Below are 21,114 nucleotides of genomic sequence, written 5' to 3'. Positions count from 1 at the left end.
AGGAGCTTTGCTTCCAAAGTACCAAAAGGAAACAAAGGCGCTCGGCCCTCCTGATGAATTGGTTACCTCTTTTATCTTTCAGAGTCGGAGTTGACCAATTTGGCAGGATTATACAGAGATGAACGATTGAAGCAGAAAGCAGAGTCGCTGAAACTTGAAAACTGTGAAAAACTCTCCAAACTTCTTGGCCTACGCAGAGGGGGCTGAGAGGAGGATGGTCCCACGCAGGCTCGGGGTTTTGCCCCTTGGTGCCCTTTATGTTCCTAATTCCATTTTATAAAACACAGCTAGGAAATGATGAACCTTTTCCACTTGGCTAACTTTGTTTGGTGGGCAGAGTTGGAGGCGCTTCAGCACGGAGCCAGACTTGGCATCACAGAATCCTTCCTGGGGGTTGGCTCAGGGGCCAGGAACAGGTCATCGAGATGGAAGGAGCGGCAGAATGTTAGACTGAGCCCCCGCTCCGCCCCTGCCCTGCCTCTGGGAATGTCGTTCAGCCAGAGCGGACTGACTGTCTTCCTCCTCCACCGAAGTCTCCGTACGCAGCCGTCCCCAGGCTCAGCCAGAGCAGCTTCCTGTTGGTTGGTTACCGTGTGCGCCGGAATCGCACCTCTCCCTTCATTACAGTCGGTCGTCTCCCCGCTGTATTCAGCTGTTGGAACGCGCTCCCAGCTCCCCTGTCCCTTTCCTGTGGGGAAGGTGGAGAAATGTCAACTGCTGTGGCCCTGAGTTTCCTCTTTGCCCGATCGCTGTTTGGCGTCACTGGCATTCGCAGGCTGCCTGGCTTGGGATGCCTTGCTTCCTTGGCCCGCCCTCTGATAGAGGGCCCAGACGTTGAGAGCTTTAGTGGTACAGCTCCCCGGACACGGGGAAGCGGGAGCCAGAGGTGAAGGTCGAATGCCAGACGGAGTCTCAGCTGCTCAGCGCAGGTCCCCTAGTCCCTCATAGAACCCAGAGAATGTTCTTTCTGTCAGGTTCCCTTGCAGCGTCACACTTGAGCCGTGTCCCTGCACCCCACAGAGGTACAGTGGCCAGACCGAAGGGGAGGCGTTGCCAGCCAGCTGGGCTGTTTGCTCAAGCCTGGAGGCAGAGGGGAAAGCCCCTCTGTCCGTGGCTGTCGGGGTCTGACGTTGGCCCCAGGAGTCACTGTTCACCCCAGTGCCCTGTATGGGCACTGTATGACAGGAGATGCTTTTCCGTGTAGTCAACATTTATCGAGTGTCTGGCATGGAACAGAGGCCCAGAGAGGGTGCACGGTTGACCCGGGTCCCTCAGCTGTTGTGGCAGAGCTGGATGGTGGGCCGATGACCGAGGAGCAGTGGGTGATCATCGCCATTTCTCAGAGGATCCCTCCTGCCCCCCACTCTCAGCCTGGGACCCTGTATCCTTTCTGTGACAGTCCTGCATCCACTCGGGACACCTCTGCACCAATTCTGTATACAAAACAATAGCAGGCGGCTCTTCCCACCGGTGACAAGACAGAGGTAAGTTGCTGCCCGGGCGGTGTGGTTCTGGGCCTCGCTGTGGGGAAGAGCTAGCAGGATTATCATCTGGGCCCAGATTCTGTCGTGAATCTGAACCTGGAAGCATCAAAGGTGACTCTTGTCCACACTCCACGTTTCCTTCAGGATGGCATAAAAGTTCCTGTTAGAAGGAAACTAAAACTCGTTTCCAAAGTAGAATTTCTCCTTTGAGCTGCACAGCCGTGATTTGGGCCAACAACGTCCAGCATGGTTCCCGTGTGGGTGTTGCACCCCGGGGGTGTCCCCCAGGGTCAGGAGTTGAGTCCAGAGGTGAAGAGGGGGGCTCTGGTGGCTGGTGGGGACATCTGCTCAGCTTTGGGGTGGGAGGGAGAGCAGTTGCCGAGATAGCCAAGTTTTGTCACCCAACTAGGTCTGTGCTCCTGGGTTTGGGGGTCTTCCTTGATCCCCTCCGAGTGGCTGAGGGGATTTATGCAGTAGAATGTGTCTGAGCCAAACAGGCTTTGGAAAGATTGTTTTCCCACACACATAAAAATCAAAGCTCTCCTCTCCTCACCCCAGCTGCTGGAAATGGGCCATAATTAAACTGACCTGACAGATTAACCCCCTGTGCTCGATGCCCATGAAGAGTGTGGTCCCACAGTTGATGGGTTTCATGGCGGAGATGAGTTATCTGCGATGATATTATATTAAATAGAGTCAAGACTAACTCACTTCATTAAATGGCAGGTCTGCTGTCTGCTTTCATAGCACTGACAGTGCTGTTTTATTTATTACCTAATAGACGGCAACACTCACACCTGGTTTTCCTCGAGGGAATGGTATTTGCTTTGGGGTGAAGGATAGTTTAATCGATCGGGTACTGTCCGGAATATTGTTAAACTCTAATTTCCTGGGTTGCATCTTAGATGGGTCGTCTGCATGGCGGTAAAATAAGCGTTTTCCTCTTGCCTACATCATTCGGAAGGTGGTTTTTTTATCATACATCAACTCTTTAGGTATGGCTTTTTCTTGTTGTCAGAACTTGGCATGCAGCTCTAGACTTTCCGTGAACACGGATGCAGACTGGAGACTCGCGGGGGCAGTGGGGCTAAGAAATCGGGCTTGAGGCTCGAGCGCGAACTGAAGCTGTCCTTCATGAGAGTGGAAGTGCCGTCTGCCCTGCATGGCAGCAGTGAGGAGGGGAGGGTGAAGAGCCTTCTCTCCACCCAAGGACACTGCAGTTCGGAGGAACCTGTGTCCCCAGCTTAGCAACCCTGGGGTTCATCTGCTCAAACCAGATGACTTCTGAGCTTCCTCCATCTGCGCCCAGCCTCAGGGCCTAGGAGATGTGACCCGTAAGAAAATGCCATTGCTCCTCTTTCAGTTGGGAACTCTTAGAAGTGATGCTGAATGCCAGACGCCACTGCAACGTGGAATCCAGCAGCCCAGCCAAGCTGCGCGTTACTCTCCTTTACGTCCTCACACTCAGGACTGGCTTTGTGAGGAAGCGCCCTTGGGATTCCAGAGCTTTCTGTTACAAATGGCCACACTTGCGAGTTCATTGTCTGCATGCACTGTTCCTCACAGGAGCTAGCTCTTAATTCGTATTTATTTTGGGTTCATTTAAAGTGTCAACTTAGTGTCCTAATATATTTACTTTTGGAAAGGACCAACTTGCCATACATCTTCTTTTGAGCCTGCATTGTTGATACCTCGTGCAGTGACCAGCAAGTAACTATATACCCGCGTGTTCGATACTGATTACATCATTTGCATCACGTTCAGTATTTGAAATTAAAGATGTGAGTGTTCTGTGACCAGACGGGTTTGACACGGATAGAACCAGCTCCCAGTGGTGTAAGAATCCTGAAAAATCTGGTCACCTGCTCCACTGCATCTGGATTGAGTGTATTTTAACAGAGAAAGAAATTAAACAATTTTCTATTAAGAGAATGGCTTTATATTTTTCCTTTGTTCTTTCCCCTTCGCCCATGGCCCTCGGGTTCTACATATTGCTCACTCCTCGGAGCCACGTAAGGCTAGACAGGCTGTTGATCTCTGCTCCAGGGCTCCCTCATGCCCCAGTAGAATTATTGGTGTTCAGAACAAGAGAAAGCATTGATGGCATCACCCGTTCTCTGCTTATTTCCCAACAGAGAGCGGCAGCTGCAGCTTCCTACAACCAGTGTACACATCACATCCACTTGGCATATGAACATCAGTGGTTATCCCAGGTCCTTGCGAGTTTTGTCCCTCATGGTCCGCAGTGAAGGTAGCCTTGGTTTAGAAGTATAAGACATTGTTCAGTTGGGCTCGCAGAGCCCAGCCGGTCACAATCATTCTTGTGAAGAAAGAGGGAGATAAGATGCAGCAAAGAAGGAGAGTTAAGTGTGTACCAGATGGGCCGCGTTTTGGAGACGGGGGTCGGGAAACAAGTGACACCCAGCACCCAGGTTCTTGGAACTCACATCTCCTGGGGAAGCCAGTTAGACAGTGCTCCCCAGTGGGATGATTCTCAAAGAGGAGACCAAAGGAAACTTGGGAATCCATAACAAAGGGGTCTAGTCTAGGATGAAGAATCAGTGAAAGCAGTTCTGAGGAGGAGAGACTGGAAATATAATTACCTTCATACCAAGTGTGGTGAGTTTTTTGTTTTTTTTTTTTTTTTTTTTTTGAAGGAGATGGGAGAACATTGTTGGAATGCTCCCATTTCCACGAATCGCACCACCATCCATCCAAGTATGAAGTCAGAAACCAGGGAGACTTTGTGTGGTAGACTTAATTTAGTATCTCCCAATGGACCACACCTAACATTCATGACCTTGTGTAGTCCCCTCTCTGATGTGGGCTGGCCTTGATTCTTCGCTGATAGAATGTGGCAAAACCCAGCAGCTTCCATTTCTGCACTTTGGGGAAGCCACTGCCATATAAGTCCCACCACCCTGAGACCACTAAGCTAACCACGCAGAGAAGCCATGCAAAGGAGAACCAGACAAGTAAGCTGGCGGCAAGAATTGAACCCAGGCACATGATCCATGCCAAGCAGGTTATGCCACCCCCACTGATGATCATAGCAGAAATGAGCTGCCTGCCAAGCTAGTTCAAACTGCAGAGTCATGAGCAAATAATACAGTGGCTGTTTTAAGCTATGGTATGTGGTAATCTGCAGCAGGGGACAACTACAACACCTTGGCTCTCCTTTTCCCGTATCCTCTCCATCATTAAGTCCTATCAGTTTTACTTCCAGAACATCCTAAATCCATCCACTCTCTTCATCTCCTCTGACCCGAACAATCAAATTACCATCCACTCTCTCTGACAGAAGCCCCTGCAGTAGCTGCACCAGCATAAGTCTCCGTGCATCTGTTTGGGCCCTCTCCGATCTGTACACCTCTCTGCAACCAGGGAGATCTTTTCAAACCATAAGTTACAGCATGTCACCCTCTTGCTTAAAATATTTCCGTACCTATCTTGCCTCCAGAATAAAAGTCAGCCAAGTCTTCATCTTGACCGAATGCTTGACTAAGCTCAACCGAGTTTCTGGCCTCTACCCTTGCTTGTCCTATACATCTTTTTCTTTTCTGCTGTACTAGCCTTTTAGTTACTACACGCTGGCAACCCTTGTGCCCAAGGAGCTTTTGTGTATACTGTTCCCTCTTTCTGGGGCCCCTTCCCACTCACCTGGCCCTGCCCCCCTTGCTAAGTGCCTCCCAGTCACCTTAATAGGTCTCAGCTCAAACGTCTCTTCCTCACAGCCTTCTCTGACACCCCAGATTGGGCTCTTTTAAATTTCTCTCATTGCTCTCTTTCTTGCACCTGTCATAGCTATAATGTTATTTACTTGAATAATGACTTAAATTGGGATTTATGTGAATGTTTAGTTGATGATTATCTGTCTCCCCCAAGTTCTAGTCTGATTTTATTTGAACTGAACCTTGAAGGAAATGACTTGTCACCTGTCAGGACTTCTCTGGACCTATAGCTCAAATTCTTTGAAACTACTCCCATCGAAAGGTAGGATGGAGAGGAATTCCCATCATAGCGCAGTGGAAACGAATCCAACTAGGAACCATGAGGTTTCGGGTTCGATCCCGGGCCTCACTCAGCGGGTCAAGGATCCGGAGTTGCCGTGAGCTGTGGTGTAGGTCGCAGACACAACTCGGATCCCACGTTGCTGTGGCTCTGGTGTAGACTGGTAGCTACAGTTCCGATTAGACCCCTAGCCTGGGAATCTCCATATGCCGCAGGTGTGGCCCTAAAAAGACAAAAAAAAAAAAAAAGGTAGGATGGGGAGTTCCCATTGTAGCTCAGCAGTATCGAACCCAGCTAGTTTTCTTGAGGACACAGGTTCAATCCCTGGCCTCACTCAGTGGGTTAAGGATCCGGCATTGCCGTGAGCTATGGTGTAGGTTGCAGATAAGGCTTGGATCTGGTGTTGCTGTGGCTGTGGTTTAGACTGGTGGCTGTAGCTCCTAATCGACCCCTAGCCTGGGAACCTCCATATGCCTCATATGCAGCCTTAGGGAGAAAAAAAAGTTGGAACATGTCCCCTCTGCTCTGTGGTTCCTTGACCAATAGAGTTGTGCAGAAGTGACACGATGGCGGTTTTTAGGCCCAGGCCTTAAGGAACGCAATTTCCATTTCATCACTTTGGATGCTTTCTTTTTTTTTTTTTTTTAATTAATTAATTAATTAATTAATTAATTTATTTATTTATTTATTGTCTCTCTCTCTTTTTTTTTTTTTAGGGCCGCAGCCACTGCACATGGAGGTTCCCAGCCTAGGGGTCTAATCAGAGCTATAGCTGCCAGCCTACGCCATGGCCATAGCAATGTAGGATCTGAGCCTCATCTGCAACCTACACCACAGCTCCCAGCAACGCCGGATCCTTAACCCACTGAGCAAGACCCAGGATCGAACCTGCAACCTCATGGTTCCTAGTCGGATTTGTTTCCGCTGCACCACGAAATGGAATTCCTGCATGCTTTCTTTTAAACTCGGTTGTCATGCTCTGTGCAAGCCCAAGCAGCCCATGAAGAGGAACCCAGAACCTCAGTTTTGGGTTAAGCATCCAACTGCTGCGGCTCAGATCACTGTGGAGGCATCCTGGGCAGTGGGTTAAAGGATCCAGAGGTGCTGCAGCTGCAGCATAGGTCACAGCTGCAGCTGGGAATTCAGTCCTGGCCAGGGAACTTCCATATGCTGCTGATGTACCCATAAAAAAACAAACAAAAACTTGGACTGTGAAGTCAAACTGCCCATCAAAACCCTGTTCCAAGTCTCACTAGCTTGGGTGACCTTGGCTTGTTGAGTTATTCATTCTCATAGAAGCTGCATTTTCTCATCTGTAAAATGGAGACATTAGAAACTACTTTACAAGGTTATTATGAAAATCACATGAAATACTAGTAATAAGGCATAATGGGAGTTCCCCTCGTGGCTCAGTGGTAACAAACCAGACTAGTATCCATGAGGACATGGGTTTGATCCCTGGCCTCACTCCGTGGGTTAAGGATCCGGCGTTGCCATGAGCTGTGGTGTAGGTCACAGACGTGGTTCAGATCTGTTGCTGTAGCTGTGGTGTAGGCTGGCAGTGGTAGCTCCAATTCGACCCCTATCCTGGGAACCTCCATATGCCACAGGTGTGGCCCTAAAAAGCCGAAAAGAAAAGAAAAAGAAAAAGGGCATAATGATGTCACGAAGAGTCAATACTTAATAAATATTAGCTCTGGTTTACCCCAAGCATAATCTTATTTGTCTTTCAAAAAAAGCCCTCAGTAGGCATTGGCGGAGATGTGTGATCATCTTATCCTTCCCTGCTTCCATTTGACAAGTCTCCTGCTCGCCCACTTCAGTTCTCATCTCTTCAGGCTCTCCAGGGCCCTCCCCAGTGCCTTGACATGGCCACACATGGCCCCAGTGTGGCTGCCCGGAGCCTAGTACTGGAGTATGAGGAATCTTTTTTTTTCTTTTTAAAATGTATTTATGTATATATGTATGTATGTATATATGTATTATTTTCGGCCTTGCCAGCAGCACGCAGAAGTCCCCAGGGCCAGGGATGGAACCCATGCCACAACAGTGACAACAGTGGGTTCTTAACCTGCAGAGCCACCAGGGAACTCCAAGGAGCCTTATTCTAGGTAAAGCCACTCTCCTTTTCCATTCTTGAGCTCCACTTCTTTGCCTGGACTCAGGTCCACTAAGTGCTAAGTGTATTCCCAGGAGGAAGAGGGATCACAGGAAGCCGGAGGCTCCTACAATAAGGGGAATTAGCGATTAGAGTGGGATGATGAGACGTATGAAGCTAAAGATGCAGCGGTTGCCTTAGCTGACTCTTGCTTCGCGGACTTGCAGTTTAATGGGCCCAGGGGAAAGGCCAAGGGGCTGGTATCTGCTCCTCAGCCCTTACAGTAAGTATAGGTCGGGCCTGCCTGCTCCTCAGGCCTGTGTGAGAAACACCGTATAATACATGTTCAAATCCTCTATAAACTTCGATTACGAATGGTGTTAGTTCTCTGCCCCATGTGCCGCCTCTTAGTGAACGGCTCCTTTAAGAGGCGAGCCCTACCGCTGCTAACAAAGGAAGTCCCCGCCCCCGGTTGCCAAGGTGCTCTGTGGCGTCGCATTCTCATTGGTGGGCGACGGACGTGAGGCTGCCCGCGGCAGCCATTTCCAACGAGCTGGCGGGGGCTAAAGATGGCGACGCCCCTCGGGTGGTCGCAGGGGGGGTCAGGATCGGTGTGTCTCGCCTTCGATCAACTGCGGGACGTGATTGAGTCTCAGGAGGAACTGATCCACCAGCTGAGAAACGTGGTACGCAGCCAGGAGAGCTGGGGGAGAGGCCAGACTGGACGCCTAAATGGTGGGGACGGGGCCAGACCCTGTTCTGACGCCAGGGGCGTGCCTAGAGCACCTGCTAGTGGCGTCATCAGAAGGAGGCGGGGCCCAGTTGTGTTCTGGCTGGTAGGGGTGGAGCCAGAAAGGGGTAGTGTCTCATGAATATTTACCAGGGAATTTTAGACCTAACCAAGTTCTAGGGAGTTCCCCTCATGACCCGGTGGTTAACAACCTGACTAGTATCCATGAGGACGCGGTTAGATCCCTGGCCTCGCTCAGTGGGTTTCGGATCTGGCTTGCCGTGAGCTGTTGTGTAGATCGCAGAGGGCTGGCTGGATCCCGTGTTGCTGTGGTTGTGTTGTAGGCTGACAGCTGCAGCTCTCATTCGACCCCTTGGCTGGGAACTTCCGTATGCTCATAAAAAGCCCCCCCCCAAAAAAAGTTCTCTATTCTCATTGCCTGGTTGTACAGGGCCTGGTAGATATGCCTGTCTATTCGCTGAGCTTCGGTTTCTCCATTTCTTTATTTTTTTTAATTTTAAAATTTTTTCTTAGGGCCACACCTGCAGCATATGAAGGTTCCCAGGCTAGGGGTCGAATCGGAGCTACAGCTGCCGGCCTACACCACAGCCACAGCAACCCCAGATCTGAGCTGTGTCTGCAACCTACACCACAGCTCACAGCAGCGCCAGATCCTTAACCCACTGATCAAGGCCAGGGATCAAAACCGTGTCCTCATGGATCCTAGTTGGGTTCCTTAACCACTGAGTCACGAGGGGAGCTCCCAGTTTCCCCATTTCTAATTGGAGGGGACTTCAATGACGTCTCAAGGCCCTTATGTGCAAAGAACCTATACATCCTTCCTATTAGGGAATCCCCTCCCCGTGCTGAGTGCAGTAAGCACAGAACTGGCTCTTCACATGTTGACTTACAGGCTTCCAACCCCATTATGTACCTTTGCTTTTGCCTTATCAATCAAACCCCAGTTCTTGGGTGCAAAGCTTTGGAGCCACAGATTACCTGGACAGGCATGGTAAAGTCCTGGCCAGCTAAAGTCCATGGTTTTTCTATTTTTGTTTTTTCTCGTGATAAGAAGGCAGAGTCAGAATAAAACTGACTTCACACCTGTTTCTTGCTCTGACAGTTGTATGCAGTTCTGGGCACTGAATTAGCTGGGTACTTGGGTACCCAGGTCTTTTGGTTGGCAGCTGGCCTTTGCATATGTGTCCTCACTCTCTGGAACACTTTTCTCTTCCCTTCTTTTCTTCTGGCCCACCCATATTTAGCAGTCAGATACCAGGTGGACATCTCTTTCCCTCGAAACAGTTCTGACCCTTCCCCAGGCCGGGTCTGGGCCCTCCTGTGGCTACCACGGCCCTCTGTACTTCATCATGGCCCACACCACACTGGAAGGGCTGGCCATGGGCTGCCTTCTCCATGAGACCGGTTGCTCCTCAACCCAGAGCTGAGCATCCATGAATCTTGTGGAATGGAACTCTCCCTTCCGTGGGCCCCAGTGTCATCCTAGGTGTCCTGGGCTTCATTCCATTCTTTCTCCTTGGTCCTGGTCCCTAGAGAACACCCCTGTCACCCCAGCCCCAGGCCTTCCCTGAGCCAGGCTCTGTTGCAGATGGTTCTCCAGGACGAAAATTTTGTCAGTAAAGAAGAGTTCCAGGCAGTGGAAAAAAAGCTGGTGGTAAGTGATGGCCCCTGTCAGCTTCTGATCTTCCCCCATTTCCCAGGATCCCTGTGGTTGGGCAGAATCCTTGAGTATTGCCTCTGAGAGCCTCGAGCCCTGACAGTAAGAACTCAGTCTTTCTGTCCCCTGGCTTCTCTGTGCCGCCCTGAGAGAGGGCTGATTAAGGGAGCCTAGGAGACCCAGCGTGGCTTAGGGTAATGAGGTTACCACTGCTGCCCCTGCAGGAAGAGAAAGCTGCCCATGCCAAGACCAAGGTCCTCCTGGCCAAGGAAGAGGAGAAGCTGCAGTTTGCCCTCGGAGAGGTAGAGGTGCTGTCCAAACAGCTGGAGAAAGAGAAGCTGGCCTTTGAAAAGGCGTGAGTGGGCCTTGGTAGTGGGGGATGGCGTGGGGGGGGGTGCCCCACCTGCCCATCGGCCTTCCCACCCTTTCTTATCTTCTCCACGCAGGCTCTCCAGTGTCAAGAGCAGAGCCCTGCAGGAGTCCAGCAAGAAGGACCAGCTCATCACCAAGTGCAATGGTAGGCGGGAGGCCCGCACTCCCTCCCACGCTTACATACATGGGCTCCTCCCTACCAGCCCGGTGCCTGTGTCCAGGGCAGGGTTTCACCCCAACTTCTGTCCCCGGCTGAGGATACAGGCAAGCCCAGCCGGACCACACCTCCGCAAAGGCCTTCAGGGACCAGGCAGGCCACGGAAATGAGGGAAGCGGTGGGTGTACGATATTCCTCGTGGCCATAAAGGAACGGGCTCGCTCCCATTTTTCTTGAAACATGCGACCTTCTTAGTCCACCTTTTTGTTTTCCCCCTTTTGGTGACTATTAGAAATAGTGCGAGTTCCCGTTGTGGCTCAGTGGGTTAAGAACCCAACTAGTATCCATGAGGATGTGGGTTTGATCCCTGGCCATCTCAGCAAGTTAAGGATCCATCGTTGCTGCAAGCTGCAGTGTAGGTCTTGGGCGCGGCTCGGATCTGGCCTTGCTGTGGCTGTGGTGTAGACCGACAGCTGTAGCTTTGATTCAACCCCTAGCCTGGGAACCTCCATTTGCCACAGGTGTGGCCCTAAAGAAATGAAAAGAAAAGAAACAGTGTGCTTTACTGATAACTCTGTTACCAGAGGAACAACAGAACAAGCACAGTCTATTTGGAAGCTGACCCTTAGCCTCAGGGTTGGGGACCCAATAGGGAGGAGTGGCGACTGTGGAATGTGTGGAAAGCCATGTCCCCTCTCAAGGGCCTTCCCCCTCTGGGTGAGGGCAGTAGGGGCCCAGTACTGTCAGATCTCTAAAAAAGAGACTGCAGGAGTTCCCGGCGTAGCTCAGTGGAAGTGAATCCGACTAGGAACCATGAGGTTGTGGGTTTGATCCCTGGCCTCGCTCAGTGGGTTAAGGATCTGGCATTGCCATGAGCTGTGGTGTAGATCGCAGACTCGGCTCAGATCCCACGTTGCTGTGGCTCTGGCTGGCGGCTACAGCTCTGATTAGACCCCTAGCCTGGGAACCTCCATATCCCACTGGTGCGGCCCTAAAAGGACAAAAAGACAAAAAAAAAAAAAAAAAAAGAGAGAGAGAGAGACTGGAAATCAGATTTTAATGGAAGCCTTTATGACTTCTTCGTGTTGGTAATTGATTTGGAAATGTTGTAAGTATTGTCTGGGCGAAGGGAAATATGTCTGTGGGCCATTAGTTTTCAGCTCTGCTCTCTGCAGATGCCTGTGGACACTTGTTGGCTCAATTGGTCCTGGGAGTTGTGGGGCCCTTCAGTCAGCTCCCCAGTGGCTCAAGACCTGAGGAATCCCTCCCATTTCCCCAGAATGCTCACCGCCCCTTACTTAGTTTAAGAAGTAGCCATGAATTCCCCATGCACCATCTCCTTCACCCACTACATTGTTCGTTTGGAATAGGCCAGAGTTCAAGCCCAAAGGAGGTTCAGGGTCTCTCTTGATGGGCCCCCACTTGGAGCCTCAGGCACCCCCTACCGACCTGGCCCGCTTTTCTCTCCCTGGTGCGTACTCTCACTGGTAAGATGCCAGCAGGCTGCCACCCTGATCTGGCCAATTGGACTGACAAGCCTCACGGTTGTTTGATTGAGGGCTCCTGTTAGAGCCTCCTGGGGCGCAACAGGCAGTCACTGCCTCCACACCCAGGGGTGCTGGTCCCCTAGTCCTCCTCCTTTCCCTGGGCATCGCCCTGCTCTCCTAAAAGGATCTTAGGGTTCTTTCCTAGTGGTACCAAAGGCCCTTCCTCCAGGGCGTTTTCTAGAGATCAGACCCGGCCTCAGGGCTCTGTGTGTATTTGCGAGTCATGGGGAGGAGCTGGGCTACCCACCGCCAAAATGTCCTGAACTCCTCCAGCCGGGCACAAGGCATCACCTGAGCAAGTCTGGGGGCCTCAGCCCCCCGCGGGCCTATCCCCTACCCCTGCCTCCCTCTGTGTGGTTTCAGTTTACGACGTTCCTCATTCTTTTCAAAAGTCTTTTCTAACCACTCTTTCATTGGGTGCCGTGTATGTTAAATTTACCTCTCACTTACTTTAAAAGATTGAAACACATTTCTGATGCTTTTTGCCCATAAGAACTTCACGAGCAATCGGTTTGGATTAGCTGGATGACCTGGGGCAGGAGCTTCAATAGTCCTGGTCCTGAGACCCAGCGAGCTCTTGTTGTCATTCTCTTCCTTCCCCCTGGGCCTCTCTGGGACGTGGGCCTTAACTTCTTACCAGGTCTTCTCTTCTGAAACCTTAAAGGCGTCAGCATGTCTGCATGTTCAGAGTTTATGTTGTAGTTAATCTTTGTCCAGCCTTTAAAGGCGATGGGGTTTTCTTCCTTGGAGGATCAGGATTTTCAGGGCTTCCTGAGGGACGCGGTGTAAACGAAGCAACCCCAGGTGCCTACAGCCTCATTGGACTTGAACCCCAGACACAAAAGTCATCCTCGCATCTAACGAGCACTTAATCTGGGGGTAAGCTTTGCTGCTCCTGCCTCCTGGGTGTCCCCCGCACCAGCCCATGGAACAGGAACCCTGTCTTCTCCCCCGAAGCCGTAGCACAGGGCTGGGCACCTGGCTGGCCCTCGGTAGGTCTGGCTGGACTGAGATGACTGAACTAGGTGCTGTTTCTAGGACCTAAACCCCCAGGGGCGAGCCTGCTCATGCCACAAATAAATGCATGGTGCATGGACTCTGTGCCAGGTGCTGTTTTAAGCCTTAGAGTTAAAGCCACGAATAAAACAAAAACCCGTGTCCCTAGTAGGGAAAAGACAAATGAGTGAAGCCTATGGTGTGTGAGCTCTAAGTGCTGAGAAGGAAAGTAAAGCAGGAAAAAGGGATGTGACGTATTGGGAAGGGCTGTAATTTCAGACCAAGGGAGTGATATCTACAAAGAGCTGCTTGGCATTGAGAGCAGGAGCCATTCATCCTCCTGCCTTTGGGCAGGGCTGCTCCTCTCTCTCCAAGGGCCTTTGCAGGCCCTCATGGAGCCACCCGCTTCAGAATAGAGCCGGGAAGTCACTGACACATTCGTCAAGATGCTGTGCCCTCCCCCCGTCAAGGACGCCATAACACACTCATTCTTAGTAAGGTATTGGCAGCTACTCCTGGAGAGCCCTTGGGTGGGGGAAGCCACGTGCATCTCAGGAAGGAGCCCATGGGGTGGGAACCCCTCCTCCTCCCTGCCTCTCTCCCCCACAGAAATTGAGTCTCACATTATAAAGCAAGAAGATATACTTAATGGCAAAGAGAATGAGATTAAGGAGTTGCAGCAAGTTATCAGCCAGCAGAAAGAGATCTTCAGGTGAGGGCTCCGGGCCAGGCTGGGGGATGCTGATGGAAGTGGGGAGCCAGACCTCTGGCCCCCACCCTGGGCTGTCCCCAGCCCACGCCCAGCCGGCTCCGTTGCAGGAATCACATGTCTGACTTCCGGATCCAGAAGCAGCAGGAGAACTACATGGCCCAGGTGCTGGACCAGAAGCATAAGAGAGCCTCAGGGACGCGTCAGGCCCGGAGCCACCAGCGTCCCAGGGAAAAATAAAATGGTTGTCGCCTTCCCGTTATCTGGCTGTAATGCCCAACCTCTGCCTTCTCTGCTGTGGGGGTCCCCGTCCTGACCCTTCCTGTCCCTGTGGGTTCCTCCCTCAGGCCTCACAGCGCCCGGGACCCCAGAAGAGAGGCAGGGTAAGAGGCAAAAGGCACTCTCCTTCCTACCCGCCTGCCTTTTGGGCCACCAACCCACCAGGCCGCTCCCGGACTCAAAAGTCTGAGGATGCTCCCCAGGTCTCTGGCCCCGCTACTGCCCGCCCTCCCTCGGTCACCGTCGGGGGCTGTGGGGGTCCGGGGCTGTGGTCAGGGAGGGATTACTCGGTTGTCTAGTAGGCACTGTCCCTTCTTACTCTTGGTATGAAATTACTCCTTGTATAAACAGCCCTGTTACCCTAGTGCCCTGGTAAATTTAACTCTCCCAAGTTGAAGAGCTCTGTCTGTGTGTGTTGTGAATGTGTCTGTGAGAAGCCCTGACTGGAGAGGACAAAGACAGTGGGGGAGTTCCCGCTGTGGCTCAGTGGGAACGAATCTGACTGCGATCCAAGAGGATGCAGGTTCCATCCCTGACCTCACTCAGTGGGTTAAGGATCCGGCATTGTCGTGAGCTGTGGTAGGTCACAGACGTGGCTCAGATCTGGTGTTGTTCTGGCTTTGGTGTAGGCCAGCCACTGTAGCTCGGATTCAACCCCTAGCCTGGGAGCCTCCATATGCCGCAGGTGCGTCCCTAAAAAGATACACACACGGGAAAAAACAAACAGTGGAGCCAGGACCACAATGAATTTGGGAAATCGGATTCCATCACATAACAGGAACATTATACCTGTGAATCACATTTGCACCTTCTTACACGTCTCCAGAACACAAGCTCAGTAATCTGTTTAGATGGAGGGAGGGGACGATGCTACATCTTTTTTTTTTTTTTTTTTTTTTCTTTTTTCTGCTGTGTCTATTGGTCAGGTGAGGTAACAGTCTGTGAAGGGGCAATGACTTGTTCAAGTCGCATATGCAGGGCTGGATGTGATGGACAGGCTCCATCCTCTCAGAAGGCACACTAATGTACCCTAAGGTGATCCTGGGCACACACCCAGGCAGGTGGGAGGGAGGGTGAGTTAGGGTTGTCAAGTGCAGCCTTTCCTGGGTCAGGGTGAGGATAAGTGCGCTTGCTCCTGGGCCAGCTGGGGCCTGAGTCATAGCAGGACCTTGAAGCCAGAAGTTTAAGGGCAAGTGGTACCCATTGTCATTGTCCCAGGATAGTGACAGGTGGTGGCTGCCTTCCCATCAGCACTTGTTCCCAGGGCAAGTCCTGAGGGGGCGGGGGTTGGAATGAGGGCCTTGTCAAGTGCCTAGGGGAGCCGAGAGCTAGTCTTGCCTCAGAGGGGCTTTAGAGGAGGGACCACCGCTACCCTAAAGGTTCCTAAGAGACCCCACATCAGCCTCTGGGACTTGTTCTGATGGTCAAGGCAGCCTCCAGCCTCTTCCAGTAGGTTTCCACTAAGAGCAGCGGGTCCAGCCAGGGACAAGCACTTTCCCGAGGCCCCAGTACAACTTTTGGAGTAGGGGGGAAGCCCTCCAAGACTCGCTCCTCTATCAAAGGTGAGAGGGGTGAGGGGTCCAGGAAGAGAGCGGGGGCGCCCTTATGAGCTCTCCCTGGGACAGGCTACAGGAAGGGAGGAGGGGGCTCTGCCATGATGGGAGGATGCTGGGAGCTGACGAAGATGAAATTGCTGGCAAGCCCCGTGTCTTCTTGCCCCCTGGCGCACACTCCCAGCTACACACCATAGTGCTTGACCTGGGGCAGGTGCCCACGTAGCCTCAGTTCCTCACCCGTGATGGCAGAGTAGCGCTGGGCCCAGCTCCTCCGTCCAAGCAGGACGCCTGCCTGCCTGCCTTTCCCTCACCTTCCCGTCGACCAAGGCCTAGAATGCCACCCCAAGCGCCCCTGTCTGCGCCCGAGAAGGGGTCCGGGAGGGTAGGGCCCAGGGCCCCCGGTCTCTCCGGCCGCAGACGCCGCTGGCCTCCGGGGAGCGGACGCGGCCGCTTTAAGGCGCGGTGACCCCGCGGCACCCGCGGGCGGGGCGGGGACTGTGCGGGCGGCCCGGCCCGGCGGAGGCGGAGGCGGAGGCAGGGAGCTAGAGCGCAGCGTGCGGCCCCACCATGCTGACCACGTTCGCCCCGCCAGCCCTGCTCAGGCTCCCCGGGCGGCTGCCCGCGGGCCCCGCGCGGCGCCAGGACTCCTCTGGTTCGTCTGGCTCCTACCACACGGCTCCAGGTTCTCCAGAGCCCCCGGACGTTGGGCCGGACGCGGAGGGCTGGGCGAATTGGCCCGGGGTGGCCCCTGCGCTGGGGGCGGGCGTGCAGCCTCGCCTGTCCGTCAGCGCCCAGAATAGCCGCCAGCAGCTCGGGCCCGGCTCGGGTTTCCCGCAAGGCCCGGGCTCGGGCCCGCAGCCACCCCGGCCCCAGCTGCGCATGCTGCCGTCGGGGGAGATGGAAGTCATCTTCGGCGCCGGGCCCCTGTTCAGCCGCTCCGACGCGGAGGACAGCGAGGTGCAGCAGCTCACGAGCCCGGCCTTGGGCAGCCTCCCTCCGCCGGAGTCTGTGTCTCCCGGCGCTGCGGAACCGCAGCCTCAGGGCCCCGACGGTGGCTCCCGCTGGGCCACCTACCTGGAGCTGCGGCCTCACGGGCCGAGTCCTGCCACGCCCGCGCAGTTCGAGTGCGTGGAGGTGGCGCTGGAGGAGCGTGCCGCGCCTGCCAGGCCCCGCACGGTGCCCAAACGCCAGATCGAGCTGCGCCCCCGGCCTCGCAGTCCCCCGCGGGAGGCTGGCGCGCCGCGCCCCCGTCTGCTGCTACGCACCGGCTCCCTGGACGAGTCCCTGGGCCGCCTACAGGCTGCTGCGGACCTCGTGCAGACGGCACTGGCCAGGAAACTAAACCCCGCGACCCCTACGCCAAGCAGCGCCACCTTCGGACCCACGATACCGCCGGAGCCTGCGACCCCGGAAACGCCCCGCAGTACTCGAGTGGCCCTGGAGGAGGCCAGGTCTCGGCCGCCCCGTGTGCAGTATAGTCCAGCCCCCGCCAGGGCCCCAAGACCGTGGCCTAGCCTCCGCGAGCGCGCCATTCGGCGAGACAAGCCTGCGCCCGGGACCGAGCCGCTGGGTCCCGTTAGTTCCAGCATCTTCTTGCAATCAGGGGAGAAGACCCAGGAGGCGCACAACCAGGACCCCAAGCCACGAGAGACTCCGGATCGAACCGGCCTGCGGGCACAGAATCCGCCCTTCGAGTCTCGGGCCCCCTGGGAGATTTCGAGTGAGGCTGTGAGACCGAGGAGCCCGTCCCCGCTGTGGCAAGGCCCAAATGGGACCTTGCGAGGTCCTCACTGCCCCTCCCCGCCCAAGCCGTGCCCATGGAATCGGGCTGTCCAGAAGGTGAGTCGCTCATCGCTCCCGGAGGCATCCTCCACAGGGGGAAATCGGGATGCTGCTGTCACGGAAACTGTCAGCAGAAAGAGTCCTTCCCCTCCGACCCTTTCCCAGTGGAATCAGGGTATTGCCGGGGCAAGAAGCCCATCCCCCGAAGCGCCTTCCTCGTGGGAGGGTCCGCGGCCGGCAGTGTCGGAAAGAGTTGAGGAGACGAGGAGTCCGTCCCCGCCGGTCTTGTCCTCATGGGAGGCGCCAGATCGTCCGCTGCGGACGTGGAGCCCATCGCCCCAAGAGACTTGGGACCCCTCAGGGCAGAGTTCATCCGTAGTATCTACGCGGGAAGCTGTGAATGGCTTAGCCCAGGAGGAACTGGTGCCACCCACACCATCTGCACCCGGGACTCCAGAGCTGGCAGAGGAGCAGAGTCCGTCCACGCGGGAGATGCGGGATCTTGCCTTCCAAGGCAGTCAGCTGTCGCCAGAGGTGGCTTCACCCCAGCCTCCCCTCAGTCGCCTCGTGGGCACCCCGGATGCCAGTGCGCACCCGGAAGCCTTGGGGCCTGGAGACGCGACCTCGGGACGCCCGCGCGTGACCATCCCACGGCCCCGCGACGTGCGCAAGATGGTAAAGACTACATACGCCCCAAGCTTCGCAGCAGGCACCTCAGGCTCGGGGCTGTCCGCGCCCCCTGCGGACCCCGGCGAGGAGGAGGGCGACGCATCCAAGACCCGAGAGATTCAGGCGTTGGGACCCCCCGCCCCGGCTCACTACACCTCGGTTTTCCTCAAGGACTTTCTGCCGGTCGTGTCACACCCCTATGAGCCCCCAGAGCCGCCTCCAGACACAGCCCCTCGGGACGTCACGCAGCCTAACGGTGTGGTGCGGCGGAGGGCAGAGAACAGCACGGCGAAACCCTTCGCGCGCACCGAGATCCGTCTGCCCGGTGCCCTGGCCGTAGCCCGCCGGCCGGAGGGAACCCGGGGAGTCCTGGTGCACTGTCCTGGCGGAAAGGATCGGGATGCCGAGCCCCAGCGCCTGGTCCCCGACGACCGGGGTCGCACGAGCCCTCTAGGCGGCGCTCGTACTCCGCCCCCGCGGTCGCCCGCAGGGTCCGCAGGGCCCCAAGCTCCGCGGCCGCCCCGCCGCCGCTCCCCGCAGGCGCCGCCGAGCCCGAGCCTGGGAGGAGCGCGCAGACGGGAGACGCCCGCTCCGGCCCCCGAGCCCGCGCTGGCCGTCCAGGCGCCCCTCCCGCGGCAGCCCCAGGCGTCGGCGCCCAGAGCGGCCCCGCCCCAGCCCCGTGCCGCCTCGGCGCCTCCCATGGACCGGGCCCCCGAGGGCCCCTCCCAGGGGGCGCGCCGGCTGCCCGGGGCCGCGCACCCGGGGAAGGTCCTGGTGGACCCCGAGAGCGGCCGCTACTACTTCGTGGAGGCGCCGCGGCAGCCGAGGCTGAGGCTGCTCTTCGACCCCGAGAGCGGGCAGTACGTGGAGGTGCTGCTGCCGCCTTCGCCCTCGGTGCCATCTCGTCGCATATACACCCCCGTGGCTCTGGGGCCCGGCCTCTACCCGCCGGCCTATGGGCCTGTCCCTGGCCTCTCCCTGCCACCGTCCCCGGGCCCGCCCGCCTTCAGCGGCACCCAGCTGCCCTGGGCCTCGGAGGCGGGGGCCCTGGACGGCATGTACTACCTGCCAGTGAGTGGGACCCCTAGCCCCGCACCTCCTCTGCTCCTCTGTGCCGCTCCGCCCTCCGGCTTGGGTCCCGTCCAGCCCAGCAAGGGCTCCCTGTTCCCTGTGTGAGGCCCTAGGGCCTGATCGCCATGGCGTTGGGGCCTCCCGATGGCCTTGGAGGTGGTGACATCCAGCCCTCTGCCCTCTTTTCCTTTTTTCACCTCTTTCTTTTCCACCATCTCCTGCAGTCTTCAGACGGGAAGTCACTTTTAGGGTATGTTTCTGAGACGCCCCATGATTGGCGGAGCTGGAGCTCAGGAAATGGGTGCCTACTTCCTCCCCAACAAAATCTACACCCCTTCCCTAAGCATCCATTCCCAGAGTGTGGTGTGCTGGTGTGTGTGTGTGTGTGTGTGTGTCTCACCTGAAAAATGCACAACGTGAGAGTTAGGGGTTAAGTTTTATTTGGAGCAAGATGAGGACTCTAAGCTTGGGAGACAGCCCCTCTGATCACTCGGAAGAGGTGGGGGGGGTCATTATACATGTGATTTTGGTGAAGAGGGGATATATGCATTCAAGGCACATTTTGCAGAAGGCTGCTGCTCGTCTCAAGGAGCAGATGTCTCTGTTCATGATGTTAGTGCTTTTCTAGGATGAGACGATGTAAGACCCTGGGCTCACAAAACCTCCTCCGAAGGCCTATCCTGCTAGTTTTCCCTGGAGCACAGGGCGCCTCCCTCCTGATCTCTGCTCTGAACTCCTTGCCGGATGTGCTGAAAGCCAGCGACTGCAGCGGCTAGTGACTTCGTCCTTGTAGAGGGAGACGGTGCATGACACCTTTTAGTTGGCGTGTAAAAGTGACAAGTCCCAGGACATGGTCCTGGCCCTGACCTGAGGGGGTGACCGGGTTCTCCGGGGGCAGCAGGAAATGAAGCTGCAGGGGCCAGGGCTGCCCCTAGAGGAGTGAGCTGTCTGTCTCTCCCGGAAGTGCGGACTAGTGAATGCTGGTGGGATGGAGAGAGAAGGACACTGGCCTTCTTGGGAAGGGATCTGAGCCTTGGCCCGGGAGGCCTGGGGGAAAGTGGATGAGCGAGGCTCATCCGAGAAGGGGCGCTGTGGGGACGGTAGGTGGAGGTGGAGCAGGCAAGTCAAATAGGAGAGGCTGTGGAGGGTCAGCCTGGGACTTGAGGTGGGGGTCCCCAGGGGCGGTGACTGCAGTCTCCAGCCGGGAGGGCTGCCCCACATTCTCCCCTCAACCCCAGCCTCTGACCTGGCTTGTCCAAGCCCTCAGAGCCGAGCTGGCTCATCTTGGGGTCAGGAGTGGGGGCTTCAGCCATTCCCACCCCGGATGGGGGGCAGATGAGTAAGTCAGCAGGAAAGACGTGGCAGCAGGGAGGGCTGCTGAGCTGTTGTGCAGAGGAGACGCTCGACCTCCCTGGGCAGGGTGGAGGGGGGGCAGCCCCCTCAGCTGGTTCCAGCCCCCCCAGTGGCAGATGTGGCACCCAGGCCTAGAGAGGGGCTGGCTCTGAAGCCGGTCACAGCAGAGGAAGAGACAGGACCCAGACCCCCTGTTCCAGTTGCCTTGAGATTCCAGGAACCGCAGAGGAGCGGGGAGGGCGACGCATGGGCAGGAAGGGGCTCTGTGTGGGGTCTGCGTGGAGGTGAGAGCGACGTGGCGGGGCCTTGCTGGGCTGGAATGTGATGTGATGAGTTCGAGAAAGAACAGTTACCATTAGGAGCAGGGTCAGGGATGGGATCAATGCCTTCCTTAGGTTCCAGGCCACTAGGGACGCCCAGTCCCTTGGCGGTACTGCCCCCCTGCCTTGGACTGGAAGCTGAGAGAACCTGGCCATCTTCCTGTGGCTAGTGATGCTGGTTCTGACGGCAAGGAGGGCCCTGGGCCGCCTCCCCCTCGTCGTGGTGTGCAATAAATCGCTGACCTGGTGGCCATGATGGCTGGAAAGACTGGTGTCAAGAGTCTGATTTCCTGCTGCGGTCC

General features: G+C 55.7%; 3 protein-coding genes across 6 annotated transcripts in view; all 3 read left to right on the top strand.

The window, feature by feature from the left end:
* DNAJC18 (DnaJ heat shock protein family (Hsp40) member C18) overlaps positions 1-3,416 on the top strand; it is a 39,525-nt gene extending 36,109 nt beyond the window's left edge. The window contains exons 8-9 of one of the 2 annotated variants that reach the window (XR_002341938.1): positions 83-1,484; positions 2,503-3,416. Coding sequence is in view for 1 of the 2 variants with exons in the window: in XM_003123993.6 (XP_003124041.5) it covers positions 83-207 (125 nt within the window). In the remaining variant the exon portion in view is untranslated. Of the gene's footprint in view, positions 1-82 lie in introns of both variants that reach the window. The other variant, XM_003123993.6, reaches the window with a different exon arrangement.
* SPATA24 (spermatogenesis associated 24) lies at positions 8,098-14,460 on the top strand. 3 transcript variants are annotated; one of them, NM_001177922.1, is given in 6 exon segments: positions 8,136-8,279; positions 9,933-9,998; positions 10,226-10,356; positions 10,448-10,518; positions 13,683-13,785; positions 13,893-14,452. In NM_001177922.1, coding segments are annotated over 6 exon segments (618 nt in total). In that variant the 5' UTR covers positions 8,136-8,162; the 3' UTR covers positions 14,023-14,452.
* On the top strand, positions 14,712-21,078 carry PROB1 (proline rich basic protein 1). The gene has a single exon (XM_021084868.1). The coding sequence runs from the start codon at positions 16,185-16,187 to the stop codon at positions 19,242-19,244; it is 3,060 nt and encodes a 1,019-aa protein (XP_020940527.1). The 5' UTR covers positions 14,712-16,184; the 3' UTR covers positions 19,245-21,078.

The sequence above is a fragment of the Sus scrofa genome, chromosome 2, assembly GCF_000003025.6.
Source record: "Sus scrofa isolate TJ Tabasco breed Duroc chromosome 2, Sscrofa11.1, whole genome shotgun sequence".
NCBI lineage: Eukaryota > Metazoa > Chordata > Mammalia > Artiodactyla > Suidae > Sus > Sus scrofa.
This window is presented reverse-complemented; position numbering and strand designations above follow the sequence as displayed.